The sequence below is a fragment of the Bos grunniens genome, chromosome 29, assembly GCF_055505025.1.
Source record: "Bos grunniens cultivar Pamir isolate PY7600 chromosome 29, Bosgru_T2T1.0, whole genome shotgun sequence".
Taxonomy (NCBI): Eukaryota; Metazoa; Chordata; class Mammalia; order Artiodactyla; family Bovidae; genus Bos; species Bos grunniens.
Genome location: NC_141193.1, coordinates 14,573,787 through 14,595,605, shown reverse-complemented (window position 1 = coordinate 14,595,605; position 21,819 = coordinate 14,573,787). Strand labels below are relative to the sequence as shown.

Here is a 21,819-nt window from a genome sequence, read left to right as displayed (position 1 = left end):
GACACTGACTCAGAAACCCTTGGGGTTGGGCCCTGCCATCTGTGTTTCAAGCAGGCCTTTAATGACCCTAATGCCCGCTGAAGTTGGGGAACCTCCAGTCTGGAGTATGCAGATACAGCCTTGCCTCAACTGGCTGGACTCGGCAGATAAGAACACTCAGAGGGAGGTCTCAGAGATGCAGGCAAGGTGCCAGCTTCCATGGGTGTGCTCAAGGTGAGCTGACCTAGTTTCAGCCTCTGTCCTGGGGCCCAGGGTCCCCTGCCCTTCCAGAGAAGTACAGAGCCAGAACAGACCCCTGCATTGGCACAAGAGCACACTTTAGTTCAGAGACACATTTGCATAAATACTTGAAGTGGATCCACCCCTGCAGGTGGGAGCCTGAGAACACGGGGCTCTTCACAGTCCCGGGCTCGCAGCCCTCCAGCCGATGGGTTTAATGCTGAAGATAGTCCCGGTCATCTCTGAAGATGCCTCAGGGTGCAAATATCGGGCTTGCCGTGATGCTCACCATCACCCCAACTCCCCGTCTCTCTGTGACTAATATTTTCCTCACTGAGGTAGATTATTTATCAAGGGAACCAAGTAGAAAACAGTTTTTTTTCATTTAACTTTGCTACTCCTTTTCAAACAGGCTGAACGAGTCTTCTGTTTGTGTCCCTTTTACCTTATGCCCTCTACTTGAACCAAGGAGGGTCCACCCCACAGCATCTGTGGTCTGTCTCTTCTCCTCTCCTCCCCTTGTAGATTCATGCCCAGCTGGAGGGCCATGGCAGTGTAAGGCCTGGGTAGGCTGGCAATACCACCTCTAGATGTGGGGTCACCATAGTGCGACCTTGTTTGCACCCCACACCCCGAGTCCATGAGCAGAAGCCACCCCCTCTGGATCACGAGAAGCAGGGCAGGCTTCTGCAGAGCTTGGTATCCTCAGGCTTCAGAGCCTCATCACAGGCGGCAGAGGTCTGGCCGCTGGGGTCACGGCACTGCACCATCCGCCGCTGCCAGCCGGCCCCGCAGCTGTGAGAACATTCAGACCAGTCCCCCAGCACCCACTGCGTGTTGAGCAGGGCCTGAATGACATTGGTGGTTGTCCTCTCTCTGCTGCTCTGTTTGCTGGAGTTCATATCATCAGGGACAAAGAAGGTATATTTGACCTTGAGGGGATCCCCATGGACCTTCAGGAGCTGTAAGGTCAGTGGCTCGGGCAGGGACTGGAAGCTCTGCAGCCGCTCCAGGGAGGTGAAGGCACCGCTGTACCTGAGGACAGTCCCGTTCAGCAGGATGTACTGTTCTGTGGGAAAGATGGCGTTGTTTCCATTGAGCAGGTACTCCCCATCTGTGGTCTTCAAGGCCAGGTAGTTGCCATCGTTCTGAACTCCCGGCGGACTCCGCTGTTTCACATCAATGTTTGTGGAGCCAGCCGGGAAGGTGACAATGTCATTGTAGCCATAACTGTGACAGGAACAGAAAGATACCCTTAGGACCTGTGGCTCCCCAAGTCAGGCACTCAAGAGGTCAGTGTGGAGTGACTGGAGGTGGGCAAACAAAAATTTGCACTATCAAATCAGGAAATAGTTGCATAAAGTTGCCAATAAGTTAGCTGGTGACGCCAGCAAGAATGCTCTGTACATTGGGATTTTTGCTTTGCCCGGCAGCTCTATTGTGAGTGTTTGGAGATGAGAACTGACGATAGCATACAGGGGAAGGGAGCCCAAAGGGAAGTGAAAGCTGGGCTGTTGCTGCTCAAGTCCCCATGCCCATTCCAGGATCTGACCAGATGGATGCCTCACTCCGCTCTCAGAGTCCGTCCGTTCCTGGAAGTGTGGCTGTGTGGCTCAAGGGCAGGGAGCAGGGTGGCACACTGTGCCCAGGGGCCTTCTCCCGGGTGTGCCAGCACCAGGAGCTGGGCCGTCGGGGGCGACAGGGTGCTCTGGGGCAAATGTTTTCACTTTATTGTGGGCCTTGGGCTTTCTGTGGGATGGAGAACCCTGAATTCTTATTCTTCTCGTTGTGGGTAGAAAGTATTTGGTCTCATAGGCTAGGAGGGAGGTGAAGAAGCCTGAGGAGGGCAGTCACTCTGTTATTTGCTGTTCTTGTCTCATGCCCACTGGGAAGCTGTGAGAGGACCCTGGCCCCTGATCTAAGGTCTGAGCGAGCACTGTGGGGACTCCCCCTTTGACCGCCTCACGCCGCCTGGTTCTTTTTTCTATATCATTGAGTTTAAATATGAACAGACTCGCGAGTTGTATTTGAAAGCAGATTTTGTTCTTTGATTCTGATGAGATGAGGTAGCATGAAGGAGTTGGGTAGGGGTGCAGTGTGGCCATGGACCCTTGCCCTTCTCTACGAAGTGTGTGCAGGGCAGGAAAAAACCTCTAGGAAAGGAGAAACCTGGGTTCTCCTCAGACGTCGTTACCTACCATGGTGACCTCAGATGATCATGTTATCTCTTCGTGCCTCAGTTTCCTCATCTATAAACAGGGAATGACCATCCTGGCCCTGACAGACTCATTTTAGGAATCAGTCAGAAGTGAAAGCACTTAAATATAGAAGGGCTTCCCTTGTGGCTCAGCTGGTAAAGAACCTGCCTGCAATGTAGGAGATCTGCGTTCAGTCCCTGGGTTGGGAAGATCCCCTGGAGAAGAGAAAGGCTACCCACTCCAGTATTCTGGCCTAGAGAATTCCATGGGCTGTATACTCCATGGGGTCGCAAAGACTCGGACTCGACTGAGCAACTTTCACTTCACTTCACATGAACTTACGGATTTTAGGTATGAGAAAGGATCTGGGGCTGTCAGATTCAGGAAGCTCCAAGACTGCCAAGGTCCCCCAAGAACCCCCTTTCTGAAGATCCACCTGCAGAAAGGGCAGGACCCACCGGGTGCAGGTGAAACGTCCTTCCCACAGCAGGCCTGGAGGAGCTGCTTCTGGCAGGGGTCCCAGTTACTCAGCGCACATCTGCTGCCGACTGACTCAGAGATGATGCAGCCCCATGCACGTGGCCTCCGGTGGCCCCTCTGCCAGTCAGACTGCACCACGTGCTCTCCCACCTCCTCACCCCTCACAACTGCTCTGAGACAGAGAGGATACCGAGTTCATGCAGACACTGCAGCTAGCACTCCCGGGTATGCAGGGGCCGCCACTGTCTCTAAAGCCCGGTCCACTCCTGCAGCTAGGGACAGGACTCCTGGGAGACCCACCTGGAGGGACTGAAGGAGCCAGACACCTTCCTGCATGAGTCGCCTTTGCCCCCACACACCCCACACTTGTCCAGCTTCTTAGGTGAGTCCAACACGTGATCACAGCCAGCCTTGACACACTGGCCACGGACACAGATGGCCAGAGTATCGGGTCCGCACAGGGTGCCATCGATCACCTGCAGAAAGGAAGCGGGGTCTGAAGGGACCTGAGCATAGGTGCAGCCCGCACGTGGTCCGGGCCAGGAGGCCTTCCTCCCCACCCGTGCATCTGAGTTCCAGAAGGTTCCTCACCTTGTCCTCAAATATTCTGAACTCGCTCCGCCCCCTGGCTAGGCAGAACAGTTTGCAGCGGTCCCGGGGGGACACCCCCGCATACTTGGGGACCCACTGCAGTAGGTTTCCCTCCACGTCTGTGTAATTGTAGGCATTGAACTTCTCACACTGCTGCTCCCTGAAGCTTTTCCCTAAAACGAGGATGAGAGGTCACGGAGTCACCATGCTGAACTGAAGCAGGGAGGACCCCGAGGGGGAGATGCCCGGATTCTGGGCATCCTTCTTCCTCCTGGACTTGACCTGGTCCCAGGACGCGGGTCACCTCAGCCCGCCCTTCCTCAGCACTGACCTCGGCGCTGACTCATGAGGCAGGAAAGGAGAAGCCTGCCCCGCGGGGGTTTTCTGGGAAAGACAGTGTTTCTATTGGGGAGAGTCTTAATTCTGCTTTACTGATTAGCTTTCTCTCGTGGCTCAGTTGGTATAAAGAATCCGCCTTCAGTGCAGGAAGACCTAGACTCGATTCCTGGATTGAGAAGACCCCTTGGAGAAGGAAATGGCAATCCACTCCAGTGTTCTTGCCTGGAAAATCCCATGGACAGAGGAGCCTGGCGGGCTGCAGTCCATGGGGTTGCAACAGTCGGACATAACTTAGCGACTAAACCACCACCAACACCAAACCTAGGTGAGGATGGGGATAGCTCAGTAGGCCTGGGAAGCAGAGAATGACACATGGAGGTATATTTTGGACCCTCTGCTAATCATAACTCTTGACACTGGACGTTTGGACAAAGGCCCCCTCTGTCCCTAATTCTGACCTGGCCTCTGCTCTCCACTTGCTGTAATTCTGGGTGTCTTTGGGGGAGTCCACTTGAAGACACTGTGATTACCTCCAGCTCAGTGAGGCCCAACTCCGTGTGGTTCCTCCATCACCTGGTTGACTCTTCGTTGTTGTTGCTAAGTCACTTCAGTCGTGTCCGACTCTGTGTGACCCCATAGACGGCAGCCCACCAGGCTCCTCCATCCCTGGGATTCTCCAGGCAAGAACACTGGAGTGGGCTGCCATTTCCTTCTCCAATGCATGAAAGTGAAAAGTGAAAGTGAAGTCGCTCGGTCCTGTCGATTCTTAGCGACCCCATGGACTGCAGCCTTCCAGGCTCCTCCATTAATGGGATTTTCCAGGCAAGAGTACTGGAGTGGGGTGCCATCGCCTTCTCCAGGTTGGCTCTTCACAGGGTGATGTTACCACCTTCTAGCCTGAGACTGGAACCCTGGTATCTTCTCGACATTTGAGCACCTACATCTGCTATTTCCGGCATGTCACTAAGTCCTGTCCTCTGTTCAGGATGAGCTGAGGTTTTGCATGCTCCTTCCCATACTCCACAATTCAGTCCACTGCTCACAAGCTAAGGCTGGGGGTTTCCTGTGAGACTTGGTGCCTAGTCTCCCATCCATCCTGCTGCTTCCAAGACAGGAAGACCTGGGTGTTTCCTTCTCGCGGTCCTGAAGTTAGCGCTGCTCTTACTGCTGAGGTTCCCCACCGAGCTGGACACCTTCATGGTCTGTGGAGCTTCAAACCCCAGGTGGCCACGCCCCCTCCTGAGAGAGCGTCGGGACAGCCGAGGCACACGAGAGGCACTAAGCTCCCGCTGATGGAGATGGCTGGTACCAGTGCACCCGAAATCCAGGTCTCAGCTCCTGTCCGTGTCTCCTCTGTGCCTCGTATTCATTCCCCTCTCCTCTCTTCTCTCTCTCATTTCCCCAGGAGCCCTTCACTAGTGTGCCAGGAGGATGCCCACAATTCCAGGCAGATGCTCTAGAGCCTCCTGCCATTACGGCTCCTCCTCGTCTTACAAAACTACAAAGCCTCCAGACTCCCTTGCTATTTGCCCTCCCTGGGCTGGGCCTCTGTGCTTGTAGGAACTTCTCTAACCTCCCTAAAAGTGTGTGCCATCTGCTGCCTGTCACACTCCCTGGAGCTGCGACAAGGAGCTGAACAGGGTGGTGGAGCAAAGATCTGCAGGGACTCCCTCTCATGTCTCTGTAGCCGTCACTGCTCCTAGTTAAGGAGTTAAGGTATGTGCTTTTCATGGAGCTCAGCTCAGTGCTCTGTGATGACCTAGAGGGTTAGGAGGGGAAGGGAGGAGAGGGAGGTCCAAGAGGGAGGGGATATATGTATACTCAGAGCTCATTCACAGCAGAAACTAACACAACATTGTAAAGCAACTATCCTCCAATTAAAGAAGACTACATGGGAAAAAAAAAAAAAAAAAAAAGGTATGTGCTTTCTTGTGGGCACTGGGGGATGTGCCTGGGAGGCAGAAAAGAGGCACTTCCCAGGAAGGTTCCCGTAGGCAGATGCCATGGCCCCAGGGGGAGATGAGCAACCTTCTTAGGAGAAGTGTGTGCTAGGATCAGATTCAGAAACCTTCCCTCTGCCCTGGGCTGAACGTTGGCTGGAGTGACCCTGGAGGTGGCTCCGACAATTGCTTTGGACAGTGGCTCCATTGTTCTGCACACAGACCAGGGTTTAGACTCCTCCAGGAGTAGTATTACTGTGGATTCTAGCCCTCCGCAGAGCCCTGCCCCGGCTCTAGAGCATAAGCTGGTTGGGAGTGACATCCTCCATGTCCACATCTCCAAAAACCAGGGTGGTTTCTCTCCTTGACTTTTCCAGGCTCTCCCTGCACAGTGAGAGCTGGCCCGGGGCACTGTAGGCTGCCCCGAAGTGTGGTGCCTCAAGAGCCCGTTTCTGTCTGCACCCTGGAAAGCTCTGAGCCCGAGAGACCACCCTCTTCCAGGGATGTGCTGCAGTCGCCGTAGCAGCTGCTCTGGTCATTACCGTCTGGGGGGCACTCCTCGGTGTGGCATGACTGGTACTTGGCTCTCTGACCCAGGCAGTACTTCCCTCCGTTCTGAGGCTCAGGATTGGTGCACTCACGGTATGAAAACTGTACTCCTCCTCCGCAGGTCCGTGAACATGCACCCCAGGGTCCCCACGGGGCCCAGCCTCCATCCACCACAGCCTGCAACACACAAGGCCGCTCTGAGTGGGGTGAGGGGAGAGGGCCTAGGCTCTCGGTGGGACCTCCTTTCCTAGTTGTGCTTGTGCTGGTGGGTGGAGTTCGCTAACTGCCCAATTCGTCTTCCCACTGGCTTGTGTGACTGCAGCTGACCACAGAGTCTGTGCGGGCCTGGCCCTCAGCTGCCCCCCAAGCAGCCAAGGGTCTAGAACCGTTCCTCACCCTTTGTAAGGTGCTCAGTTGCAGAATCAAACATTTTATGGGAATAAGGCTGAGGAAAATACAGTGGTTTCCCATGGGGGCTGAGACTCCCGCAGTGTTTGGAGACACTGTAGTTGTCACAGCTGGGCAGGGTGTACACTGTTGACCTCCAACGAGTCGGGGACAGGGAGCTGCTCAGCCTATACAGCCAGAGTGCACACAGCCCAGACACCACCAGTGCTGAGGCTGAGCAGCTCTGACCTAAAGGAAGGATCTCTGGGAGGTGAGGCTGCTAGTCTACTAGCCTCCAGGTCCAGGAGTGAGTAGGACATCCTGGGAACAGTCACATCCAACTTTACAACTGACTCTGAGGTCAAGCAGTTGTGATGGGTGGGTACACAGAGTTTTCAAAATGAAAATAATTTTTTAAAGGTTACAGAAGTCATACGTGATCCTATAAAAAATGAAAAATAGGAAAAATGTGAGAGAAAGTAACACTTAAAGATATACTACTACTTAGATGAAGCCATTGACATGATTTTCATCAATATCCCTTTATACCTGTGCTCTGACTATCGTCATGAAGGTCCCGTGTTTTTATTTTACAGAGACATGATTCTGTCAATATATGCAATATTTCTTTTTTTTTTTTTTATGCAATATTTCTGATCTGTCTTTTCCCCTTAAAAATACATTAGAAGCACTAGCCTGGGTTCACTTTCTGGCCACTTTTTCCTGTGTGGAGCTTGGCTGCACTGCTGGGGAAGGTGGGAGTGGACCCCCTTCCCATCTCTCCCCTCAGGACTGTGTGAAGCCCACACTACAGGACAGGGTTGGGAAAAGCCACGTGTTGGGCAGGGGCTGGGAGGGGACTTAGAAAGAATCCATGACGCCTATCCCGGCCCAAGCTTAGAAGGAATGTGTGGATTACGTGGCCACACAGGCCCCTGGGCCTCCGTGCACGGGATGTGCCCTGAGGACAGCCTTCCAGAAGGTGAGAGCGCAGGCCACCTTAGTGATTCAGAGCTGGCCAGACCCAGGCTGAGACCCATCGGACATTGTTTCAGAGATGGCTCAGTGACTCCAGTTAGAGAAAGGTGACGAGCCTCACAGTTTGGAAGTACAAAGCAGGGCAAAGGAGCCAGTCGTTTAAAACCCCTTCTCGACATTGCCTTGCCTTCCCTGCAGGTTCACTCTGCCAAGTTTTCTCTGCTGGCTCAGAGGTGGTTCCCCTTCCTTCTTCCCTCCTTCTGGAACAAGGGGTCCCCACACTACCTCCCACTGTCCTGACCCCTAGCTAAGAATTCAGCTCAGACACGGGTAGGGCATGAATACTTTCCCCTCCTTCTTGATGGGGTGTCCCTCCTCTGCTGTCACTCACTTCATTTATAATAGAATTCATAATGGCTTCTGTTTATTGAGTGTCCATGACAGTCTCGCGCAGGAGTGTCCACGCCTAGCACCAGTCCTCCAAGTCAAGTCCACAGCTGTTCCAAAGGCAAGCTCTCCAAACGCCCAAGCCCTGATAGCACCATCCATTTGCTCTGAGGACACCCTCGAAGGGCTCCTCTTGTGTCTGAATAAATACGCTTTATTTTGTGTGTCAAAGGATGTGTGGCTCTACTCATAGTTGCATCTGGCCCCAAGCCTCCTGCTTCCTAGCTCTCAAGTGCGGCTTCCTCCATGGAAACAGCCCTCCCCCGTCCCTCTCCCTGACACCCCAGTGGCCATCCCTCACCTCGGGCTTCTCCACTTCCTCCTCAGGCAGGCAGCTGCCCTCCCAGCAGAGGTGCCCGGGCCCGCAGGGTGTCCCATCGGCCCAGGGCAGGCTGGCATTCCTCGTGTGGCAAAGGGGGTCGGGGCCATCAATGCGGCACCAGAGCTGCGCGCAGGTGTTCTGGTCAGAGGAGTTAGGGCAGTGGCGGAAGCCCAGCCCAAAGATCTGCTTGCACTGTTGGTCCAGGTCGTAGAGGGGCCTGCGGCCGGGGAGGTCTGTGGGCAGGGCCATGGCCCAGGAAGGGGCATCCAGAAGGCAGTCCCCTGAGGAACGAAGGAAGCAGAGAAACAGGAATAAGGGCCAGGGGTTCCCTCCTGTCACATGGCACTCAAGGACTCCTTGACTTCAATCCACAAACTGTCAACACTCCATCATCTAGAGAAATTCCTTCCACGTTTTGATTATCAGTAGCACATTTATTTAAAGGATTGAATTTCTTTGTCATCCAGAATGTCTTATATGTATGCAGTGTTTACCGAGGGAAGGCCAGCTAATTGTAGCACTAATCTAAGTCACAGTATAATTAGGGATGTAAATGGACTGTTAAATCCAGGCCCAGAGAATTAAAGCCAAAGTATTGATGTTTGAACAATCTATTATTTCTGCATCAAGAATCACTTGTGTCTTCATTTCTTTACTCCACAAGCCAGGCTGCCTGCACCAGGCACTTCGCCCCACTCCTTGCTCTCAGGGGCGTTCCTGCCTATGCTGTTTTCACGCTACCCTGTGATGTACGGCTCCAGCCGGAGGCTCCCTTCTCTGCTCTGTATGACAAACATTCTTCCATTCCTTCAAGGTCTGTGGGAACCCACCTTCTCCAACAGACCTTCTCAGACCACTTCTACCTGCTCTGCAGATAATCTCATTGGCGCTAGAAGCTGGGCTGAGGAACAGCAGGCTAGAGGAGTGGGTAGAGCACCTCAGCCCTGGAGGGCAGTGAGGACACAGCTGCTGAATGTCTCCCGTCCTGAGACGCAAGCAAAGTAGGTGCCTGCTGCCGGCCAGGGAGAAGCGGGGACCTACCGTACCCGCGGTCCAGGAACGCGGGTGCCCGCCGCCGGCCAGGGAGAAGCGGGGACCTACCGTACCCGCGGTCCAGGAACGCGGGTGCCCGCCGCCGGCCAGGGAGAAGCGGGGACCTACCGTACCCGCGGTCCAGGAACTCTCTGAGGAACGAGGCGCTGCAGGGGGACCAGGGCCGTGTTTTGTTCAGCTGGACGTAGAGCGGCGCCATCATGTGGTGCTTGTCCAGGGGCCCGAACAGCCGAGTACAAAGCTTGGAGTCGTCGTGGGGCATGCCGAGGACGTGCCCTGGGAAGGACGAGACCCCTAGTCCACCTGCCGCCTCCATTGCTGTCAGCCGTCCATCCATGGGGCACAGTGCTCTGAAAGCCTAAGCAGTGCCAGCTCATCCAGGAATTCCACCTGTTTGTTCCTCAGGGACAGTTCTCAGCCCACTCTCCCAGGGGAACCGGGAGCACTGGGATCCCTCTCTTTTCTGCTGGGGCCTTTCCTGATTCACATTCCCCTTAATCGTTTGCTCACTTTCTCTCACTGTCATTGCAGTTGACCTTCTGAATCCTGACTGCTTAGCCAGGACACCCCCTCACGGCTCTATCTGAGCACTGGTGTTTCCCCATCCGCCTGAGGATGGCCCTTCACTCAGGGTGGGGATGGAGAGCATGAGGGCACATTTACTCTGTGACAACCAGGAAGCACGGCACAGCCCTGGGGGGCTGCACCACTGGACTCTGGAAGGCAGGTCCCCCCAACCCAGCACCTGGCCTCTGGGAGTGGGGGATCTTACCGAGTTCGTGGGCCAGAGTGTAGGCTGCCTGAAGGCCCTGGTCCTGGATCACGGCGCAGCTCTTGCTGGGTTCACAGATGGTGCCAACGTTGGCCACACCCAGGGTGTCGCACCTGCCCTCCTGCCCGCAAAGGTTCTGCTCAGGAGAAAGCGAGATGTGAGGACAGAAAGAGGACAGGAACTGCATGTTCCTGCACCTCCTGAGATGAGGGAGATGTTTTCAGCCAAATCTCTATTTCTTCACAAAGGACATTTGTCATCTACATCAGCAAGACATCAGGCTGTGGGCCTGGGAAGTCTGTCCTGGGAGGCAGGATAGCCTGGGAGGCTATAGACACCCCTGCATAGGGAGACGGGTGGGCCCTGACCCCTGGACCTCGGGCTCCCCAGCTGTGAAGTGGGGCTAAACACGAAGCTTTGGCCTCGGGGTTGTCTTGACGCCTGGGGGGCAGGGAGCAGGGCCTCTACCCATGAGGAGTCTGGCTAGACTTTAGGAAACCACCTGCTTAAACCTCACCATGAAGGTGGGCAGGCCTCCTGATTTGGAGACATTATGGGAGGAGCCTGGTTACCTGCCCCCAGGGTTTAACCCGGGTTGCAGCTGCACCTCTGCACTTTGTTCCAACTCCACATGTCTCTCAGGGCAGTTTGAGTCCTTTTTGTCTTGTCATGACCTCAGCAGACAGCTGGTCACAAACTTCTGGACAAGAGCCCTTATGCATTCCTCTGCTTCCCTTGAAATACCTCATACTTGTCCTCATGACCTCCTCCTCCCGCCCCACCCCCTCGTCCACATTCACGGCTCTCTGTCCAGCTAGGGCCAGCAGGGAGCCAGTCCCCACATTTGGGCTGGCTCCACATTTGAGCCACACCCCCTCCTTGACCCACCCGGTGCCACCCCTTCCCCTGCAGTGTCTGGAGGCCCTCAACCTCTCTGGTGAGCAGGATGGCCGTGTCGAAGTGCTCGGGGTGCCGGTCTCTGGGCTGGTTGATGTCCCGCTGCCAGGCGCAGAAGTCGCGCAGTATCAGCCCGCTGTTGTCTGACACCTCGGGGCCCAGCTTCTCGTCCCCCAGGATCACCAACTTCATCATCACCAGGTTGACGGAGTTGCCGATGCTGGGGTGCTTGTAGATGCGGGCGGCCATGGACATCAGCATCAGGATGTGGTTCTGAGGCGAGCAGGGGTGAAGAGGGAGGGGTCAATCTCCCAGCAGTGCCCACCCCCGCTGTCACCTGAGCTGTGCACTCCTCACTGCAGGGCATTGGTGTATAGCCTCTTTGGATGGGCTCCTAACCCCCCTCCCCGCCACCCCAAGCACTGGCATTATTTCCCTTCCTTGTACGTATTAGAAATCCATGGCTGAGTAAGTGGCCTGAGGTCCAGAGCTAGTGTGTCAGCCAGCCCATGAACCCTGCAGGCCTGGCTCCAAAGTTTGTGTGTTTAACGTCCTGCCCAGCCACACATGGCCATGGACATCTAAATCCATTAAAATTCAATCCAATTAAAATCACCGTCCCTCTGCCACACCAGGCACATTTCAAGAGCACCAATAGCCACATAAGACTCATGGCTGCTGCAGAACATTTCCATTGTCACAGAAAGTTCTTCTATTGGACTGCACGATTTATCTACCTTAACCTGGACACCCACCGTCTCCCTGCCAGCCACCCCTCCCCTCATGCTCTCAGCCCAGAAGCACTTGTCTGAGCACTCAAGGTTAGAGTCCATGGAGAATTGTCCTCAGTCTGCTGCGGTAACCCCTACTCTTCAGGAAGGAAACTTTGCTGTAATGGTCACTCCTAACAGGAGCTCCTCTGCACCAGTCGCAGACTGGATATGCGTCACCTCAGGAAATGCTCACAATGATCTGGGCAGTCATCCTCATTTCTCCAACAAGGAAGTGAAGGTTCTCACAAGTCAAATACCTTGTCTACAGCCACCCAGCTCTTAAAGCTGGGGTGTAGCACAAGCATGTCTGCCTCTGAGGTCTATACTCTTCTCATTAAACTTCCCAGGACCTGGCCTCCTGGCTTCTGCCTGGACAGCCCAGGGGGTTTAATCCTCCTCAGCTTGGGTCAGGAGAGAAGGGATGGGCTGCTGAGACCCAGGCTCTCAGGCTCACGCTGCTTCTGGTCCCATCAAGGTCAAAGGAAGAGTGGACATCGGTGCTTGGCCTCTGCCCAACCCTGGGCTGCCAACAGCTCCCAGGGCCTCCGAGGAGGCCAGATCAGGTCACTCTCCTGCCTCTGGGACCTCCAGAAGAGCATCGTCTAGGATGATTCTACAGAACAGGAAACCGAGGTCCTCTGCCAGGAGTGTGGCCAGTCCTGCTCCCTGCCCCTCAGGGCTCCACCCCGCTGTAGTCTCTTTTTCTGCCCTCCTGTGATCTGGAAGGTGGGACCGGAAGGAAGGAACCGAAGGTGAAAGGCTACAGAGGGACATTCCGGGGCTGAGGTCACGTGTGGGAGTTCCAGATGAATCCCATTACTTGTGAATGGGATCTGTCTGTTCATCTCGCCGGCAACCGGCCAGATATGTGGTAAGACTATAAACAAGGGTCGGCAGGTCACTTAGTGTGTCAGACACTCCAGCTACGTTTAGGCTGATGTAAACATCGTATCAACAAAGCTGAAACTTGGCACCCGCTCCTGGAGTCAGATTTCTGAGGGAAACAAGTAACCACCTCATTAGGCAGCTGGGGGTGAGGGCTGAGGAGTGGCAGCCTGTCTGGCTCTTCCCTCTAGTTATCCGCTGCTTCCAGGGTGCCCCCCGCCACCCCTGACGAGGACCAGTGGCCAACTCCTGGAACAACCTGCAACAACCTGCAGCCCTCCTCACAAGAGAACTCCCTTCAAGTTCCAACATCACAATCTCAAAACTAGGGAGATGATGTTTGATGAAGAAGGCATGTAGGCGAGAAACGCCAGCTGCCCCACAACCAGTCCCTAAAGGTTTGGAATAAGGAACCAGTGATCTAAGGTTTAAGAAGGCTCTGTTTCCCAAGCTGTTCCATCATCCTAGCAGAGACTGTCAATGGGTTGATCCCCAGTGTGAGCCGAAGGTACACGAGTGCACGGGATGTGCGACCTGACACTGAGGCTCATGGATTCTTCTCCCTGGGGTTCAGGGAGCTCGTAGCTTCCTCTCCAAACATCATGCAAATGGCAGGCTGAGCCGGCTTGAGAATTTTCCTTTTAGGCAGTGGGTTTAATGGGAGGACATTGAAGTTTCCCTTGGATGCTCTCTTCTAAGATAATTCCCATCAAAAGAGGGCTGCCAGGCCTGTATGGTCCAAAGTGTCTGTTAAAGTCTGCAGTCCTGGCCTGGCCCACCTACCCTTTCTCTCAATCACTGAGCTTTTGGGGATGAGAAATTCCTCTGAGGACTGGTGGCTCAGATGTCTGTGCATCTAACTGACCCTGGGGGCAGGGAGCCAGGCCTGGGCAGGTGGGCAGCTGTGAGACCGTGAACCCCACTTCTGGGCCTATCTCCTGGTCCAGAAGGGCAGGTCTGACTTCCAGGCCCAAAAGCACCATCCAAGGCAACTCTGGTATTAGCTGTGCTTTGACGAGCATCTGCTATGTGTCAGGCCCTGGGTCAGATGCCTTTTGTATTTTACTATCTCCTCCAGACACTGCCAGATCCTTGGTAGAACAGTGCCTGTCAGGCTGGTGAAGAAATTGAGGTTCAGAAAAAGGGGTAACTTACTCAAGTCACGCATTTCTATTTTCTGTCAAAGTCTATGCTCTTCTTCATGGCACTGACTGCCGCCCACCTTTGCTGTTGCAAGGACAACTGCAGCACAGTGAGATCAAAGTATGCGAGCAAGACCGCGTGCCCTTGACATTGTCTCTGTCCTACCTGCCTTCCCAGTGGGACAGGAGGATGGGTACATGGTGACTCAAGGACCGTTGAAGACTATGGCCTTTTTAAACTGGGAAGTGCTTTACACGGTCGATCATTCTGATGGCAACAGACCGAAGACTTGGTCTTTTCCAGTGGGGGTTCATACTTCACGGCAATATAACGTGCCTGCGGAGACTCAGACACGTGTCTGTTCTGTTATTATCCACAACAGGACACTTCTGAGAGTAAAGATGAAGTGTTAATAATTACGCCAAGATAATCCTAGCCAGGGGTTGTGCTGGGCAAGCCAGGATACTTGGCCACTCTGGTGATAGGGCTGGTGGGAGACATTTTCCCGAAGGGCAGTGGAACGGGGGTGAAGTGACTTAGCCCTCCCTGAAGCCACTGGCTAGTAGCTTGACTCTGGGACGCCTCTGGTCTTCTCTGGGGACCTCCCTGCTCAGCAGCGACTTGAGAAGCTCAGCAGCGACTTGAGAAGCTCAGCAGCTGATGGTCTGGCTAGACCATTTTCCAGACTGAGCGTGGGGCGCCGCTCCCTACTCTTGCCCCTTCCTGGTGCAGTTTCATCCAGGAACAGTCAGCAGCAGCTGGGTGCAGACAGAGTTAAAGGTCTCTTCTGAGGTGGTCCCCCCTTTCAGAAAGCCCCCTTTGTCTGAGCTCCTCAAGTGTACAGAGTCTGGAAAACTTCCTTGTCACTCCGCAGTGAAGCCAGACTTGCGCACGGTTAATTCTTTCTCTGGCCTTGAAGGCAGTTTCTTCTCAGGACTGGGCCTCCCATTGTGGCTGGACCTGCTTGGGTGGCTGGGCTCAGTGACCCATTCCCACAGCATGGAGGATGTCAGGGGAGGCAGAGCCAGAGTCACAGACCCTCCTGGTGCTGAGCAGGCGGCACGGCCCAGCACCCCAGCATGGCTGTCGGGTGAGGAGACCTGGGGGAAGTCACAGATCATCTGTAACCTTCACTCTCTTCCTCTGCCCCCTCACAGGTGTTTGCACTGCGTGGTCCCTGTAAACCACTCTGCAGATTGAATGTCCTCAGCGTGTGACTTCCCCACGAGGTGCTGAACTTTCTAGAAGGCTCACTAGGAAGCAGCCTCAGCGATGCTTAGACTAGACTCCATTGCCAAGTCCAGGTGCGTCTCTTCATGGGGGAAGGGGAAGCATCTCTTTATCCTCATTACACACCCTGGTGGCTGGGACACCCCAAAGCACCTCCATCTGTGTGAATGAGGTCTCCAGGGGACTCCTTGAAGAGTTACTTGCAGAGAACTAGGTTATATTTGAGGAGGTGTGTCTGGGCAGGCCAGGGAATCTGGCCTTGACATTCACTTGTGCCTTGGCTGAGCTCATGGGACAGTCCAAGGGATTGAGCTGAGAAATTCAGGTCTGTCCTGTGGCATCTCCACAGCGGGTGAACAGTCAGAGCAGAGGGGCCAGGGGTCAGTCATAGAAACAGCTGTGCCTCAGCCTCAGCCCCACCTGGGGCAGTGACAGCAGAATGCAGGCAGTGACGGGATGAGACCAAGGGAGAGGGGTCAGGGCTGGCCCCAAAGGCAGAGGGAACCCTACCCACCCAGGGAAGGACCTAAGCTTTCAAGGTGCCTGACAGCTCTTCTGGGGTGTTCTCCTGACCCAGGGAGGTGGTGGGCTGCTGCAGCGATCCTGTCTGAATGTCCAGAAACCTGTGTGTGTGTAGGGGACCGTGTGGGACATGCGCATGTTGGGTCATCCAGCCAAGAGTCCTATGAGGGTACAAGTGCCCCTGGGTGCAAAGAGGAAGCCAGCTGTCTGGTGCAGTAGACCTGGGGCAGAACCCAGCCCTACCCTTGCCTCAGTGGCCTGGGAACCCTGGTGCCTGGCAGCCCGCATGTCTGCTCTCAGGTGGCTCTGACAGCTGGAGCTGCCAAGTACATGCTGGAGGAAAATTCACAGCATCTTAAGTGTTTGGGCGTTGAGCTGAGCCGAGAGGGTAGGGAAACATTAGGGAGGACATTTTGACTCTGAAGACCGAAAAGCAATGACTTTTCCCGCTGCTTCTCCCTGTTCTTGTGGGCTTTCCTACTCCCGGTTGTCAGGCAGCTGTCAGAAAGGAATCGTGTGTGGGAGGGCTCAGCACCGCACCCTGGGTTTGAGGTGGATGGACTTTGCCAGGGGTCCCCTGGTAGCCAGGTGTGGCTGTCCTCAACCTGAGATGGGAGAAGCCCCACCTGCCGCCTTCTGGAGGACATGCTGGGGCAGGAGTCAGAGGAGGCGGCTGGTACCTTCCCCTGCTCTCCTGGAAGGCCAGGAAGCAGATACTTGGTCAGTGCAGACCCACAGTCCTTGGGCAGAACTGGACTGCGGGGTCAAAGCTGCCATCCCAAGCTCTGGGAGGAGTGAATACAGACTGCCAACACGGGGTCTGATGGGTTTGAACGACCCTGGCAGCATCCAGGGGGGCAGCCACGTGGACCTTTCACCTCCAGTTCTTCCCATCTTTGCACCTAGAATGCATTTCCCAGTGACTGGCAGACTGAGAAAGCTGGGGCAAGTAATAGAAGGGCCCGCCATGCCTCATGTAGACTGTTGTGCACAGGTGGTGCCAAAGCCCCCAAGGCAGGCATCAGCTGGGCACAGGCTGAGGCTAGAATGGGATGATAGCCAAGACTGCCATCACCAAAATGGCAGCAACTGAGCTGCAGCTGCGGCCAGGGTGCCCATTTCAGGAATCGGTGCCCTCTGGGTGGGTCAGTCCTCCATGGGGCACATCTCTGGTTCTGCGCTCCCCAGGATAAGAGAAAGTGCGGCCTCACCTGGAGCCTTCTGCTTCATCTGGTCCTTGGAGGAGGTGCTGGGGTGTAGGGTGACACACACACCTCCTGCTGAGTCCGCAGCATCAGTAAATCTATTTGGAATCGGCCTGGCTGCAGGAACTGTCCCCTGGACTCAGTTCCCTGCCCCAGCTCAATAGAGAGCTGTGTCTAGGCAGAGGGCAGCTCAGGTGGGCCAAGAATAGTTGTGGCTCCACCAGGGACACTCACCACAGGAGGTCAGATCCCCATTGTCTTCTCCTTCCCTCTCCCCTGAAGCTTCAGGTTCCTGGGCTGAATCCCCAGGCAGAAATTCTGTTCCCCTCCCTTCTCGTGCTGACGCCGGTGCTGCCAAGTTCTGCCAGGGCTGAGCGCCAGGTTGGCAAGGTATCCGTGCCCCTGATCAGAACCAGCTGGGCGCACAGAAGTTGGGCAGCCCCTTTCCAGCCTCAACTCCCTGCAAACAATGTCTTTTACTTAAGGCAGCCTCAGTTCTGCAGGCAAAGGACACCTTTGCATCCCAGCGGCCTTTCCTTGGGAGCCCCTCAGGTCTGGAGACAGTAGGGGGCTGAGAAATGGGGCTTGGGGTAGATGCTCTTCCCAAATGCTCACTTATCGTCTCTGTTGTGCGAGGCAGGTGTCTGGGGTGGGGGTGCTTTAAAACTCACTTTCAGCTCAGCATGTGTGGGATGGGGGTGGACATGGAGGAGGGAGCCCAGAGCCTCCCCTCCAATTAGAAGGGAGGTAGTGGCAGGAGCAGGTGGTCTCCTGGGTGTCAAAGGTCATGAAAAGAGTTACTTCCCTTTCTCAGAAAGGAGAGGACCTTGTTTGGGGTGAGGAGCTGGAAGGATTTTTCTCAGAGGGACAAGAAAGGGGACAATTTGGAGACTCTGGGAGGTGATCAGGGTGTCCCCGCACAGCAAGTCTTACCTCTAGGTCCTCTCCGTAGAAAGCAACCATGGATGCATCGGCCACCAGCAGCATTTCCACAAAGCGGTCCTCCGAAACAAACCGTTTGGTCCTGCTCTTGGCCCCCAGGGTTGGTGGTGGCTCGCTGGAACTTTCTGCCTCCTCTTCTTGGCCCTCCTCGTCCTCCTCCTGTTTCTCCTTTTCCTCCTCCTCCGCTGTGTCGGCTCTTCTCTCCTGCCTCTCACCCTCTCCCTTCTGCGCCTCCCTCTCAGACGCTCTGGACAGGGGCTGGGCTGCAGTGGCAGGGTGCACGTGCCCCCAGCGCTGCAGGAGGTGTGGCTGATGCAGGGAGCGCCCAGCGCCTTGGGGCTTGATGGTGAACTCCTGGCCTTCCAGCAGAAAAGTGCCGCTCAGCCCGCGGCAGAGGCTGACGGCCGCCAGCGACTCGGGGTCCCGGTTCACCGTGCCCGAGAAGATGCAGCCGCGCAGCTCCCTCTCGCGCCCGGCAGCCCCGCCGGAGCCCCCGAGGCGTGCGATCTTGAATTCGGGCGCCAGGAAGCTGTCGTCGGGCTCCAGGCGCAGCTCCAAGTCGCGGCCGAAGGCGGACAGGTGGAGCGCGACCTCCCCGGCGATGCTCTGCAACCGCTTGGGCACCACGAGCGCGGAGGCCGGCCTCCTGCCTCCGGGCCGGGCCGGGGCGCCGCGGGCGAGCGGCGGCAGCGTCAGCAGCAGCAGCAGCAGCAGAAGCGGCGGCCACCGGGGGGCGGCGCGGGGCATGGGGGCTGCGGCGGCGGCGCGGGAGGCGCAGGAAGGGGGCCCGGCGCGGGCAGGTGCGGGTGGCCCGGCCGCTGTCCTCGCGGGTAGGCGCTCGGCGGCTGGTCAGGCGTGTGTCCGGTGGGCAGACGTCTAGCGGCGGCGGTCCCCAGGCAGCCTCTCCGGCTCGCGCCCGCCGGGCCAGTGGAGCTGCAGCAGCTGGCGCCCTGGCCGCGTGCGCGCCCTTCACGCCCGCCTCCTCCACACCCCGGGAAGCACCGAGTGGGCTGCCGAGTTCTTCGTATTTATACTTCCTTCCCGGCTTTGACATAAGAGGTTTATTTTTGATCTCTCACTATTCCCGTTTCCCCTCCCCTGGGATCAGAGAGAGAAACTGAAAAGAGAGAGCAAGAGAGGAGAGAAAAAAATTCTGGATGAAATGTAAAACCAATCAGGAGTCAGCGAGACTGACTCCCCCGCCCCTCCTGTAAGAGTCAACGCCAACTCTTTCCCCCTCGTTTTCCGTGGTGCCACGTTAATTCCTCCAACGCTGGACGTGCCCTTCAGTCAATGATCTTGGGGAGGCCCCAGTCGCTTCCTCTTTTCCGGTCAAGTGCCCAGGACACACCCCCAGGAGACCCTTGCACAGGTCCCCGCAACAGTGTCACTTGGGGATCCGACTGTGCAAAAACGAGGTCTCCAGAGAAGGTTCCAGAGCTTTTCATTGTAAACCCAAGGAGAGGGGTGAGAAAGATCATACTAAACTCAAGCTCCCTACTAAAAATCACGTTTTTCACCCCAAACGGGATCAGGGCAAACAATACCACCTGGTTCACACAGCTAAGGACTCTGTTACTGCCTCGTCAGAGGCTGGGGAGGGGAGCAGAACTCAGCAAGACCGTAAGTTACCAGAAGGGAGGTGGCAGCAAGGTGGGATCACCCTGGGGCAGTAAGTGCTTGCAGCTTTGTCTTTGGCCCTGACGAATAGTTGGAATAGCGCTCAGCTGCCTTGGACCTCAGGATGGTGGCAACCCTCCCCCCACTGTTTGTGGCTGTGGGTTCCAGCGTGGATGCGAGTGGATTATGGTGTCCTGCAACATCACCTCCTCGGAGTGAGAGGCGCTGTAACTTGGAGAAGAGAATGGTATGGTCCACAGACCTCTTTGAAGAGCACAAAATGCAGCACTTGATGACACCCCAGTCCTAATGGCCAAGGTCTGAGCTAGCCTGAGGGTTCTGTTCTCTAAGGATGCACTCCTAGGTGTCCTTGGGGGAGATTCCTGGAGGTCAGGGCCTTAAAGTCCTTTGCCTGATCCCCTGCCCCAGCTGCCTGGTTCTCCGGCTGGGTTATGGTGCCTTCACTTCAGTCCTCCCACTCCATCACCATCTATGAAGGATCCGCGTCAATGTGACCTCTCAGGGCTTCTTACTCTCGAAGAGGAGGCCCCCACAGACACAGACGTTCCTTCGTGATCACAGCATACCAGGGCAAGTCCTGGCAAATCCTTTCCAGGGGTCCCTGCTCCTTGCTTCTGAGAAACACAGAAGGCTGAGCTTTCTATCCTAGCATGCTGCCTAATCTTTGCTGGGTAATTTACAAGATGGGAATAACTCAGTGTGGGAAAACACACTTCTGGAGGCAGGGGAATGGAAAGAATGACCTCTTCAATCCTTTCCAAAAATGAGCAAAACACATCAGGACACAAAGGTGTAACAGCTGTGAGGGAGTCTGACTGTAAAGTCTTGGGGAATACAATGGGTTAAAGGACACAGAGAGATTTTACCTACAAATAGACAATAGACAATGTAATTTAGAACTCCCCAGACAAAAAAGGGTGGCTCAGAAATTTATAGGGCTTTTTGGTGTCTGGCGACAGTGTATTCCACATTTGGGTCAGATATTGAGTCCGCTTTACAAAGTAACTAGGAATAGATACGAATTTCAATGGTGTGATTAACAATAATAGACGTTTGATGCCACTAAAAGTCCATTTCAACATGCTTTAGACTTCTGGCCAGTACAACCCAGTGCTGTAGAATTTTGTGTGTTGTAAGAGAACTGTATGCTAACGGATCTCGTGGCAAAAACACAAGGTGAGAGAGTGCCTTTGGGCTTCTGGAATAGGAAATTCTGAGAGGCAGAGAGAAATGACACTACCTTTGAAAAACAATTACTGGCTTGTTACTGGGCTCTGATTGATATGTAATATTTGATTATAGATTGTACTGTAATATTAAGACCTCAAGTGACAATCATGCAATGGGTACAAAGTTCGCCCCAAACCTACAGCATTTAGCAAGCCCAGGAGTCCAACATAATCAAATGAAAATGTTGTATTTAGGACCAAGCCAAACCTGGACCACATGGGGTCGCTGTCTTACATGAAAGGATTTCTATGGAAGGCCTGGAGCAAGAGGATATAATTAAGCACGAGCTAGTTATCTGAATTACCTATAAAATGGGGGAAGTCATTTGAGTCTTTTAACTGTGCAAGAAAAACAGCACGCAGTAAATATATAGGATGCACTTGCTATTGAAAAGTGGTTGCAAACAATTCTGTCACAACTAAATTGCTGCCAAGTACTGGGGAAGGTAAAAGTAACCAATCTGCCAAATTATATGCTATTCACCAGATATTAAAGCAAGAGAGTTTAACTGAATGCCTCATATATAGATTCTTGGTTGGTAGCCAGTGGATTGGCCACTTGGCTTCCCCTGTGGATAAAGAATAACTGGCAAATTCTCTCCAGAGAACTATGTGGAAAGGAATTATGGTCTGACATTTGGGAATTGTTTGAGCTACTAATCTTTTAGTAGATTCTCTCAGTCTTCCAAATTCTATGAACAATGCTCTATCTCAGTTACAGATGAACAAACCTAAATCCAAGCAGTAGAAGCTGATCCAGACTCCAGCAACTTAAAAGGTTTGACTTGTGGGCACACCAAAAATGTGGCCAGCTGGGAGCAAGAGCAACATACAGGTGGGCTCAGGACCGAGGTGTTCCCTTGCCTATGGGTCTCATTGAATCTGTTATTTTACAATGTCCGGTTTGTCAACATATTAAGCACAGAAGCTTGGCATATTAGTGGAAGGACAATTGGCACGTGGCAGGCTGCCTGCGCAGATATGACAAGTTGATTATATTGGTCCATTAATTCAAGATAAAGGATGCCAATATGTGTGTACTGCTATGGACTCCTATTCTGGACATTCAATGGTAGT

General features: G+C 54.5%; 1 protein-coding gene across 2 annotated transcripts; it reads right to left on the bottom strand.

Annotated features, from left to right (window-relative positions):
• Window positions 1-300: 300 nt before the first annotated feature.
• Window positions 301-18,969, bottom strand: ADAMTS8 (ADAM metallopeptidase with thrombospondin type 1 motif 8). Of its 2 annotated transcripts, XM_086383114.1 has the most exons (9): window positions 17,864-18,969; window positions 11,206-11,445; window positions 10,276-10,411; window positions 9,612-9,779; window positions 8,430-8,731; window positions 6,310-6,493; window positions 3,489-3,661; window positions 3,198-3,373; window positions 301-1,449 (listed from the first exon to the last, which is right to left on the bottom strand). In XM_086383114.1, exons 1-9 carry the CDS (start codon window positions 18,617-18,619, stop codon window positions 885-887), a joined length of 2,700 nt encoding a protein of 899 aa, XP_086239240.1. In that variant the 5' UTR covers window positions 18,620-18,969; the 3' UTR covers window positions 301-884. The 2 variants fall into 2 exon arrangements, 1 of the variants encoding a protein (XP_086239240.1); XR_015157385.1 differs by lacking the exon at window positions 3,489-3,661 and having other exon boundaries at window positions 1,315-1,449.
• Between the last annotated feature and the right edge of the window lie 2,850 nt (window positions 18,970-21,819).